This window comes from Bos grunniens, chromosome 19 (genome assembly GCF_055505025.1).
Source record: "Bos grunniens cultivar Pamir isolate PY7600 chromosome 19, Bosgru_T2T1.0, whole genome shotgun sequence".
NCBI lineage: Eukaryota > Metazoa > Chordata > Mammalia > Artiodactyla > Bovidae > Bos > Bos grunniens.
Window position 1 is genome coordinate 41,461,469 of NC_141183.1, and position 12,196 is coordinate 41,473,664.

At 47.4% G+C, this 12,196-nt stretch overlaps 1 protein-coding gene across 2 annotated transcripts in view; it reads right to left on the bottom strand.

The window, feature by feature from the left end:
• Positions 1–12,196, bottom strand: part of NXN (nucleoredoxin) — a 162,987-nt gene that overhangs the window by 21,132 nt on the left and 129,659 nt on the right. For both annotated transcript variants that reach the window (XM_086359843.1, XM_086359844.1), the window contains exons 2-4: positions 4,159–4,276; positions 1,643–1,776; positions 1,039–1,139 (exon numbers count right to left, since the gene is read on the bottom strand). In XM_086359843.1, the coding sequence (XP_086215969.1) occupies positions 1,039–1,139; positions 1,643–1,776; positions 4,159–4,276 (353 nt within the window). The remainder of the gene's footprint in view (positions 1–1,038; positions 1,140–1,642; positions 1,777–4,158; positions 4,277–12,196) is intronic.

Below are 12,196 nucleotides of genomic sequence, written 5' to 3' on the forward strand. Positions count from 1 at the left end.
AATGTTCTATATCTTCACTGTGTTGGTGACACAAGTACATACATTAGTCAAAATTCACTGAACTCTATACCTAGAATGCATGCATTTTACTGTATGTAAATCATACTTCAATAAAGTTGATGTTTTTAATTTATTTTTATTTTTAAGAAGACTTCTTTTTTTGGTGGTGCAGCTTGTGGGACCTTAGTTCCTCAACCAGGGATTGAACCAGGGCCCTTGGCAGTGAGAGCACAGTGTCCTAACCACTGGACCACCAGGGAATTCCCAAGTTGATGGGTTTTTTTAAGCTTTAAAAAGCCCTGTGACATGGCTTCAAGGTTGCCCTAGGGAGCAGAGGGGTGGGCCCAGGGGCCAGTACAACTGAGCATAGCATCATACAGGCATTAAGGATATGGCAGTGCATACAAGGCCCTCAGTGTGTTGGCATCTCAGCGATCCTTCTGTGAAAAGGAAGCCTGGTGGCTCAGTCTGAACTGGGGCTGCAGTTTTGCGACGAAGGAAGGTCACTGATGAGTAAAGCCAGCGAGAGGGCAAGAAACAGAGGAAATTGAGGCTAAAAGGCCCTGACATACTCTGGGAAGAAAGCCTGCACTTTTTGTTTTGTGGGCAGACCCCAGAAAAAGCATGTGGCCAGAGCTAAGAAAAATGAATGCAGAGCCAGCTAAGACAGGTGTCATATTCCATTAGTCTCTGGCTGTTTTCTTTACATCCTCCTTCTTCCATATCTACTCACCACCATCCAAAAAGTTGAACTGACCAGAAAAAAAATGCATCCTAATCTCCAATGCCCCAGGCCAGGATAAGGATGTCCCTTAATACTGACAGCAAGAATGGGTTTTTCTTGGCTCCCCTTTAGACCATTACATGATTAAATATGAAATATATCTGCCCTTCTGCCAATCATCCCAGATAGGTCTCCCCCAAGCCCTAGCCCCAAGTTCTCAGCTACAGAGCATGAAAGGCAAGAGCCATCCATCCACCTGTGGAAAAGGGGAGACACACCGCCACCCTGTCCGCCAACCCGTCAGCACACGTTACCTGTCCGCACTAACAAAGATGATCTCGAATTTCTGGCCTGCCTCCTTGATCTTCCGGTAGGACTCCACCAGGACCCGGGTGAGGCTTCGGCAGGGTGGACACTGCAAGAAATGAATGGGAGCCTTCGGCCTCCGTCCTGCCTTCTCCTGCCCCAGTCCCAGCCGCCTGCCAGCAGAGGCCGGTTCAGCAAGACCCACGCTGGATGTGGATCGCATTTCCAGTTTATGGAAGAGGCAGAAATAAATGTGCCTCTTGTGATGGTGAGCATCTGGGGTCAGCGGGCAGCTGTTAAAATGAATCCCCTAAGGGAACGTGGGGAGCCTTATCAGAATGGGTTAGGAGGACTCCTCTTTTTATTTATGTATTTTTTAGGGGGAAGGACCTTCCTTTCAGGCCAGTCCAAAGAAGTCCTTTTCTTGCTGCTAATATCATTCGTAACAGTAAGCACTGGAAGCATGCCAGCAATGCACGAGGCCCAGGAGAGAGCAGGAATGCCAGGAAATGACACCTGAGCAGTCACACCTCCAGAAGCCAACCCCAGCTAGTTTCAGCGGCGACATCACTGCTCCCTTCTGTCTGGATGAAAGAGGGACCCAGCACTCACCCAGTGTGCGGAGAAATAGACTCCCACGTGAGACCCCTCCAGGCTGCTGCTCTCCAGGGACTGCCCGTTACTTCTAAGCAAGGGCCCTGCAATGACTTCCCTGAAGGGTTTAGGTCCCCAGGGGAATTCCAAACCTGAAACAGGCAACAGATGGCGAGAAGGTTAAGACTCTTCCTCGGGGCCTCTGACCCAAGAGGCTTCCAGGATGCAGAGCGCGACAACTTTATCACCAAATGGTATTGGCTAACATATCCATAGGACTGGCAGCTAGAGCAGGAATAAAAGCAGGACTCGTTCATGGCAGATCCCTACCTATCCTCAAAGCCATGGTTCCTGGAGGAACCTGGAGGATCACAGGACCCATCTCCTGGGGAGCTTTTGAAAAGTACAGAAGCCAAAGTTACCCGCCACCCCCTTCCCCACCCCTATCTCAGGATCCTGGGGCAGGGCTAAAGATTGCACGGCCAAAACAAGGCCAAATGACTCCCCAAGTAACTGTGACAATGGGACGGTTGGGGAATCACTGCCTTGGGTATTAACCAAGTATGCGTGCATGCTCAGTCACTGAGCATGTCCGACTCTTTGTGACTCTATGGACTGTAGCCCACCAGGCTCCATTGTCCACAGGACTTTCCCAGGCAAGAATACAGGAGCGGGTTGCCATTTCCTCCTGCAGGGGATCTTTCTGACCCAGGGATAGAACTTGCATCTCCTGCATTGGCAGGCGGATTCTTTACCACTGATGCACCAGGGAAGCCCATTAACTGTGAGTTTCTTCAATTTCAACCCCGGGCTCTCAGTGGCTCCCAACTTTACATTTTAGAATCAGCCAGGGAGTTTTAAAATCTGATGCTCCTGGGTCCCACCTCCAGAGATTTTGATTCAGCTGGTCTGGGTTGGGGCCCAGGGAACCAAGTGAGAGGAGAATTTCAGTCTAGTGAAAGGAAAGTGCAAAACCACTCGACCCAGATGGTTGACATTCTGATGACACATAAGCCCCAGGCAGGAAGAGCACACAATATGCTCCCCGCTCAACAGAACAGCGTTTTCTCACAGGGTGGTCCAGGGACCACTGGCTCAAAATCGCCTGGGGTGGATGGGGAGCGGGAGAGAGAAGCAGATCCTGGCTGGAAAAGCAGATGGCTGAGTCCACCCTGAAACACATGGAACCAAAAATCTCTGGGGGTAGGGCTGGGGAAGCTGGGTTTTTAACAAGCTTCAGAGTTGGGGGCAGGGGTGTGAATGCGTGCGTGCCTGTGTGTTTACACTTCAGAAGATAAAGACTTGGTTCTATTGTAACTGCCCTGGTTTTTACTGAGGGCAATTTTTTGAAGATGAAATTTTTACTGGGAAAATTTGTGATTAGGGCTGAACTCTGTAATTGGATGAATACATGAGGGACGGAAGATCTTATAGCCTTTGTATGACTCCAGTGCCCAGGGGAAAGAAACAGGCCCTGGACAGCCTCTGAGCAAGGTGACGAGAGTCACCCAGACACGGCCATCCACCCAGCTGGACAGGAAGACCAAGGCTTAGGATTTGGGCAACACCAAGGAATGAGGCTTTCCTGGTGGCTCAGATGGTAAAGAATCTGCCTGCAATGCAGGAGACCCGGGTTCGATCCCTGGGTAAGAAAGATCCCCTGGAGAGGGGAATGACAACCCATACCAGTATTCTTGCCTGGATAATCTCATGGACAGAGGAGCCTGATGGGCTGCAGTCCATGAGGTTGCAAAGAGCTGAACTCAGCTGAGTGACTAACACTTTCACTTTTTCACTTCAAGAAATGAGGGGCGCTAGGGCCAGGAGAGCAACACAGAGACTGCAACTTTGCTATCGTAATATATATTTTCTAATTTATTTATTTTTAATTGAAGGATGACTACTTTACAACATTCGTTTGATTTCTGCCATGCATCAACATGAATTAGCCATATGTATACATATGTTCCTTCCCTCTTGAGCCTCCCTCCCACCTCATACCCTTTCCCACCCGCCTCTAGGTTGTTATAGAGCTTCAGTTTGAGTTCCCTGAGTCATACAGAAAATTTCCATTGGCTATCTATTTTATATATGATAGTGTATATGCTTCCATGCTACTCTCTCCATTCATATCACCCTCTCCTTCCTCCCCCATGCTATGGTAACATTTTCAAGAGAAAAAAAAAAAAAAAAAATCCCCAAACCACACAGGCTGCCTCTTGATTGTGGAGGTGAGAGCTGCTGCTGAAACAGCAATGTAAGTCAGTAGCTGGGCTCAAACTGCTTCTCAACGGCCTCCTCAGCCCTCAAAGCTAAACTTCCTTTTTCAGATTCCTTCTCCTTTGGCCCATGAATTAAAGCCCCCACGAGGGACATTCTGATCTCTGTAAAAACCTTAACCATGACCTGGAGAATACTATAATTTCATCAAGACAATATTCTCTAGCCAAATAACCCCGCACTCATGTATTTCCTTTTTACACTCTCTACCAACAGGGAGGAGGGCAGGGTGGGAAGACATGGCAAGGTCTTACCCTCTGGGTCATCGCGGATCACCAGCAGCCCGTTCCTGCACACGACCTTCCCGGAAGTGGCGTCTAAGAATATGAGCGATGGAATGTTGGAAATTCGATATTTGTTCCAAAGTTTAAGCTGTGAGAAGAAAAGTAAAAGAAGGTGGTTAAATCCAAGATGGCAGAGTTCTTTGGAGCCTCCTGAAGTAGGCTGGAAAACACGAAGGTACAGATACATGAATTACTGACTAAGAGCAGGACTGGCTGGGCAAAAGGGACAAGAGAAGCTACAATCTCACTTGTCCTGAGGTCTGAGACAATGGAGGGGACCCTGGGTCTGAGTCTCAACCAGGCTTAAGTCACAGCAGACGCCAACAGAGGACCACATTTGTCCTGGTGGTCTCTTCACTCCTACTTCCCCGACAGGCACTGTCTCTAAGAAGCATAATGAAGATGGATCAGGCATTTTTCAAACACAATCAGATATCCACCAGGTGGTTGAGGCAGGAAGCGGGGCTTATTATTGGCGACTCTCCACCCAATCAGCAGGCAGGTAATGGGCTGTGTCCCCTTGGCCCCAAGGGAGAAGGGACAAAGGGTATCCAACAGGTGACCAATACTGAAATCAGCCCCTCTCCCCACTTCACCAGGTCCCTGCACAGGGAGTATCAGTAGTCGCTCTAAGCGTGTGCCACTCAGCCTGCGAACACCAGGGAAGCACAACCCTCAGCCAGCCCCAACCCTCAGTTCCCTGTGCCACTCAAAACAACCCCTGGTCCTTGGCAGGTTCCTGCGGTCAGCTGTGCCAACTGTCAGAGGGCCAAGGTCGAAGAGGACTGAGGCAGAGAAAGCATAAAGGCGACAGCCCAGGGCTCGCAGCCCAGTGAGTGCTGGCTCTTTGGTGAGCTCCCAGACGTCTGGGGGGACGCCGCTCAGGTGAGCCGCCAGGTACTCTGGAACTGAACTGCCAAGTCCAGAAATGACATAATCATCATCAAACTAACAGCGCACCTCCAGAGGAGAAAAGAAACAAGGCTTAGGCCGCAGGATGGCCCGCTGGCTTGTCACCTGCAAGCCTCCCTTCTGGGGATCTGGGGCCCAGACAGGAGGGCTGGCTGTGTGAGGGCTGGCTGTGCAGGCACTGACAGAACAGGGTGTGGAGGTGTCCAGGGAAACGGGCATCAGCCACGCACAGCAGACGGAAAGGCGTGTGTGGCTGTGATCATTGTTTTCAACTCAGTCCCAAGCAGCCAGGGAGTCAGGCAGGGTATCTATCAGACAAGAAATGGGAGGCTTCCCCTGCCTATGGAGACCTGGGTCTTGGCAGGAAGTGTTGTGGGACCCCACCTTTAACTGGGTGGGCCCCCATTAAGGCTGCATGTTTTTCCCAGCCCCACATTTCCGATGGGCACCCCAAACCAGCCAGGATTTCTGATCAAGAGTGACTCTGCACACACAGTTTTCAGTGACTGATTTTGCACTGTTCCTGAGAATCCTGATATAGGATTCAGATGAAACATTCTGAGAGGTTCAACAACAAAACAAGACCATCCTACTGCTGGAATCAGGTTTATAAGTCTGCTCGTACCAGGATCCAGCCAGGTTAATAAAAAAAAAAAAAAGAGAGAGCGAGGAAAGGGGTGGGGATTAAAATTATCAGATTTTTATGATTTAAAAAGGAATTATTGGGGGAGAAAAGTAACTATGCAAAAAAATGGAAAACACAGCCACAAAAATTGAGATAAAAATCACCCATGACTCATCATTTATGAAAACGTAGACGATTTTATATTTCCACCAATGGTAAATCACAGCACCCATTTCCTGGTACCCTCACCAACTGTTATCACTACCATTGGTTTTTTTCAATTGGATAGAAAAAAAAAATGATGCCTCATTTTTTTGCTCATCTTTATTCTACTTACTGATGTTTAGGAGATATACCTATATCTCACAGTTATAAATACACTGCTTTTCCCTACATATTTTTTTTACAAGAGAGCTGAAATTCATTCAACAGATATTATCTGAGCACTTACTATGTGCCAGCCCTGGTTTAAGCACAAGGGATACAAGAAAGAACAAAGCAGGGGCATTTCCCTGGCTTGTGCTCCAGCAGTCAGTCTAGTGGTTTAGAATCCACCTTGCAATGCAGGGGACACAAATTCAATCCCCTGGTCCGGGAAAGTAAAATCTCACATGCCACAGAGCAACTAAGTCTGCACGTTACAACTAGAGATCCCACATGTTGCAACGAAGATCCTGTGCGCTGCAACTAAGACCCGGTGCAGCTACAACATAATATGAATATATATATTATATGAACATGTATTTTACATATATGTATATATGAAAATAATAATAAACTGTGGAAAATTCTGAAAGAGATGGGAATACCAGACCACCTGATCTGCCTCTTGAGAAATTTGTATGCAGGTCAGGAAGCAATAGTTAGAACTGGACATGGAACAACAGACTGGTTCCAAATAGGAAAAGGAGTTCGTCAAGGCTGTATATTGTCACCCTGTTTATTTAACTTATATGCAGAGTACATCATGAGAAATGCTGGACTGGAAGAAACACAAGCTGGAATCAAGATTGCCAGGAGAAATATCAATAACCTCAGATATGCAGATGACACCACTCTTATGGCAGAAAGTGAAGAGGAACTAAAAAGCCTCTTGATGAAAGTGAAAGTGGAGAGTGAAAAAGTTGGCTTAAAGCTCAACATTCAGAAAACAAAGATCATGGCATCCAGTCCCATCACTTCATGGGAAATAGATGGGGAAACAGTGGAAACAGTGTCAGACTTTATTTTTCTGGGCTCCAAAATCACTACAGATGGTGACTGCAGCCATGAAATTAAAAGACGCTTACTCCTTGGAAGGAAAGTTATGACCAACCTAGACAGCATATTCAAAAGCAGAGACATTACTTTGCCAACAAAGGTTCATCTAGTCAAGGCTATGGTTTTTCCTGTGGTCATGTATGGATGTGAGAGTTGGACTGTGAAGAAGGCTTAACGCCAAAGAATTGATGCTTTTGAACTGTGGTCTTGGAGAAGACTCTTGAGAGTCCCTTGGACTGCAAGGAGATCCAACCAGTCCATTCTGAAGGAGATCAGCCCTGGGATTTCTTTGGAAGGAATGATGCTAAAGCTGAAACTCCAGTACTTTGGCCACCTCATGCGAAGAGCTGACTCATTGGAAAAGACTCTGATGCTGGGAGGGATTGGGGGCAAGAGGAGAAGGGGACGACAGAGGATGAGATGGCTGGATGGCATTACTGACTCGATGGACGCAAGTCTCAGTGAACTCCAGGAGTTGGTGATGGACAGGGAGGCCTGGTGTGCTACGATTCATGGGGTCACAAAGAGTCGGACACGACTGAGCGACTGATCTGATCTGATGAAAATAATTTCAAGCACTTACAGATAATAAAAGGAAGCCAGGGCAGGGTAAGAGCAAAGGTATGCTGGGTGGGTTTTAGTGAGTGCTGTGGAAGGAATCTTTGAAGAACTGGCATTTGAGCACAAACCTCAGTAACAGCATGAAACAGTCATGTGCAAATGGGGGAAGGCTGAATAGGGAAGGCAAGAGTGGATGCAGCCAGACAGTCAGGGGCCACAGTGAGGCCAGAAGGGCACTCACAGACTGGATGTTTCAAGCCCTGTAGACTGGTAAAAATAACAGAATTTTATTCTAAGCATACAGTCAGCTCTCCATATCTATAGGTTCCATATATACAGATTCAACCAAGTATAGATCAAAAATGTTCAGAAAAAAAAAATTAAGAAAGTTCCAAGAATCAAAGCTTAAATTGCCAAGCACAGGCAACTGTTTATATAGTCTTACATCATATGTATAACTGTGTGTTATATGTACACTGTATTAGGAATTATAAGCAATCTAGAGATGATGTAAAGTATACCTGAGTATGTGCGTAGGTTATATGCAAATACCATGCTATTTTGTATATGAGACTGGAGCAGCCACGGATTTTAGTATCTATGAGGATCCTGGAACCAATCCAGGATACGCAGGGCCAACTGTAACAGGAAGCTGCTGAGGGTTAAGGCGAGTGGTGCAGCCTGGTTTATCTTTTAAAAGGTCACTGTGGCTGCTGTGAACAGACAGACATCAGGGGAAGACCAACTCGGGAGACCACTGCCAAGGGCCCAGGCAGGAGTGGAGAGCAGCGACAAGGGCCTGGGCTGCAGCAGCACAGAAGGTGAGGACATGGCTGTGCATTTTGAAGACGGTCAATAGGGCAGGTTGACAAATGGGTGTAAGGAAGGCGTGAGGGAGAGAAAAAGGTCAAGGGGGCACTGTACTGTGACTTGGAGGCTTGAGCAAAAATGTGTCAAGGAGTTCCACTAACCATGATGAGGGACAGTGGCAGAGCAAGAAGTCTGAGAGGGGAAAAATCAAGATAGAAGAGTCATTTGAGGTGTCTGTTAGACATGCAAGTGGAGATTTCAAGTAGGCACCTGGTTTATAAATGCAGAGTAGGGACTTCCCTGGTGGTACAGTAGTTAGGAACCCACCTTGCAATACAAGGAACACGGGTTTGATCTCTGGTCAGGGAACTAAGATCCCACATGTCGCAGGGCAACTAAACCCACACAATGCAACTACAGAGCCCCCAGCCTGGAGCCTGTGTGCCACAACTAGAGAGCCCATGAGACACAACAAAAGATCCCACGTGATGCAACGAAGATGCTGCATGCCTCAACTAAGGCCTGACACAGGCAAACAAGTAAGAAAAGTTACTGTTTAAAAATAAAGAAATAAAAAGAAATCCAGACTAGGGGGTGGAGGGATGAGATACAAATCAGGGATCCTCAGTGCCTAGATGCTGTTAGGGGCCATGGGCCCCGGGTGAGGTCATTCCAAGGAGAAAGCATGGCATTGGAGGAAAAGGGACCCTTAGGGGAGAGCCAGGGACACCCATGGCAGGCTGAGGAGTGATGAGAGACATAGGAAAAAAAGGGAAAAAAAAAAAAGGAGACTCTGGTGTCTCAATAGGCAGGCGTGGAAAGTGTTTTAGAGAGGAGAGTGTAGGTCACTGGGTCAAATGCTGCTGAGACGTTGCGTAGGATGAGAATAGAGAACAGACCGGTGGTCACACATGATCTTGATGGGGTTGGGGGGAGGGTAGTCAGTGCAGGGGTGAAGCTGACACACACACTGGAATGAAAAGGGACAGCACCTCTATCCAACACACACGTCTACAGTGGGCCTGGGACCCAGACCAGCCCGAGTACTCCTGCCGACATGTGAAACATCAAGAGGAGAACAACAGAAAGAAGAGAGGTTATAAAAAGAGAAGAAAATGGCAGATAAGGGGCTGAGGTAGTGACTACAGGCAATTCTCTTTAAGAGTTTTGCTGTAAAGGGAGAAAAGAAATGGGACTGCCGCTAGAAAAATACCTGATGAGGTCAAAGGGAGGGTATTTTAAATATGGGAGGTACAGTAATATCAGGCTTCCCCGATGACTCAGCAGTAAAGAATCTGTCTGCAATTCAAGAGCCGCAGGAGACGTGGGTTTGATCCCTGAGTCGGGAAGATCCCCTGGAGGAGGAAACGGCAACCCACTGCAGTATTCTTGCCTGGAAAAAGTCCCATGGGCAGAGGAGCCTGGCAGGCTACAGTCCATGGGTTCGCAAAGAGTCGGACACAACTGAGCGACTAAGCACAAGTTACTGTCATATCATATTTGCTCGGGATGATCTGTCTCAGGTTGTAGTATCCTGGTTACTCTGCTCTGAAACTGTGCAGGAGGCACAGGAATGATCATTTCAACCATGTTCATTTTGATACCTGAATCAGAAAGAGAACCTTGTGTTAGAAAAGTCCCACAGGCCCACTTTGATGTCCCACAGGCCCACTTTGATGATTCTTTTATGCCAACTGGAAATGCGCTAAAGAAACGATCACCAAGATTCATCTCTGTGCCTTTTCAAGTGTGGGTAACATCTCAAGTCCACTCAAGGTTTCCAAAAAGCCCTCTTAAGACTCTGGTTTCATAACCATTTTGGGGTCACAATCACTTTTGACGATAAAAGCTACATACAGATCCTTTCCCCAGAGGAAAATACCCATATATGAAAAAGTCTGTAATTTCATAGAGTTTGTGAATTTCTTGAAGCCTGTGATTGAACCTGATTCCAAGAGCTCTATGGACTCCAGAAAAAGATCACCTTCTTTTAACAGTTCACTTTAGTACATGGCATAACCTTGATTCAACTGGGAGAACTATGATACTGCTCCATCTTTACTCTTGCGAAAACTTCCCCTAATGAGAACCAGCATTTGCCTAAACTCTAAGATGATGAAATGGTGAAAGGCGGGACATTAAAACCACACTGTATGCGGCTGCCATCTTCCCCAACTCATTCAGAGCCGAGCACCATCAGTGGTCTCTGATTCATCCCTTTGCCTTCAGGATGGTGAAGAGCAGAACCACCTGGGACAGAGCGCTAATGTCACTATTTTTTAAGGATCCCCAAGAAATGAGTTCAAAGTCCTCCTTGGTATGATGTTAGAGCATTTAAACACAGTCAGGAGCATAAGTGCTTCTACATTATCTCAAAGTTCTTCTTGGGAGGAAAAAAACAGCGGTGGAGTAAGTCAACAGGCTTCGGAGGGGCTGGGTTTCCATCCTGCCGGGATGCCTCAATAGATGTCAGGGGGTGACACAGTACCACACCTTGGGCAGGTCACACCTGCTGGCCGAGCACGGTCATACACACCCCACAGGATGAATACGGAACTTAAACGAGGTAACGTGTATGGAGACGCTCTGAAAACTAAAGCATTACACACATGGGGCACATCATTAATATCTGAATCAAATTTATGCTTATTTCCCCCTTGTCTTGTCAGCATCCTTTTCAAAAAACATTTTTCTGTCAACTCTATTTTAAAGTTAAATCAATCAACCGTAGGGTAGGCTGCACATAAAACTCCTCAGAAAGCGGGGATTTCCTTTTGTAGCCAGTGGTCTTTTTGCCGTAAGCACCTTCTACAAACACACACATATTTGGGGGCCAGTTTTATGTGGTCTGATGTCTTCTCCCCTCCCCTTTTTCTTTCATCCACCTCCCATTTTGGATTTCCAGATTTTAAGAGGCATCTGGATATTTATTTTTTAAGCGGACGCTCTGGATTTTGCTTTTCTCTCTTAAGAGAACTCTGACCTTATGTCTGATTCTGCTTGAAAGTGGGAAATACCATACAGTCTGCTACCAAGGAGCGTAGGAGGGAGACAAGCTGAGTCAGGAGGTTCCCGTCCCGGCGCCTGGACCAGGGAGGTGGACTGAGGGCAAGAACTCCTTCCAGGTGATCTGGGCTGAAAAGACGAAGAGCTAGCTCACTGGAAGGGCCACCGCTGCATGTAGGAGAGACCCCGTGACTCTTCCATCCAAAGCCTGCTCTCTCCCCAGTGACTGTCCTGGCACAATGTCCACCCAGAGTTCATTTCCATGCCACATCCCACCTCCTTTCATAGCTACCCAGAGGCCAGGCAACCGAGAGAATGGGTTCCCAGCAAATGCCCAGAGCCTAGAATCCAGAAGCAAAGATGAAACAGACAAAAAGAAACAGGAGACAAGATTAGCTCGACTTGGCCAAAAGCAAAAAAAGGATGACAAACCGGGCTATCGGGTTACTTAACAGTTCCCATTCCTCAGCCTGGCGGCTGGTTCTGGTTAGCAATCCAGGGCTGTGGTTGGAACTATCGTCCCAGGAATGTTGTCCAGAAACGCTGTTACAGTGACCCACGAAACTACGAAGCAAAAATCAAAAGGGATGGGATTGGGAACTGGTAAACTGTAAAAATGCAGACTCTGAAGCCGAGCTGATCAGAAACCCTGGTGGGATTAGTCAGCACCCGCGCTTGCCACAGGGAAATGCCACCCGGCCATTTCTGAGAAGCCCCAGCTCCTGAGGGTGATATGGAATCCGCCTCTCATTCGGAGGCTTGGGTCTTGCACTTGACTGGGGGTCTAAGTTTTTATTTCTCAACAGCTGCTGCGAAACTGTGGGATCAAGCCAA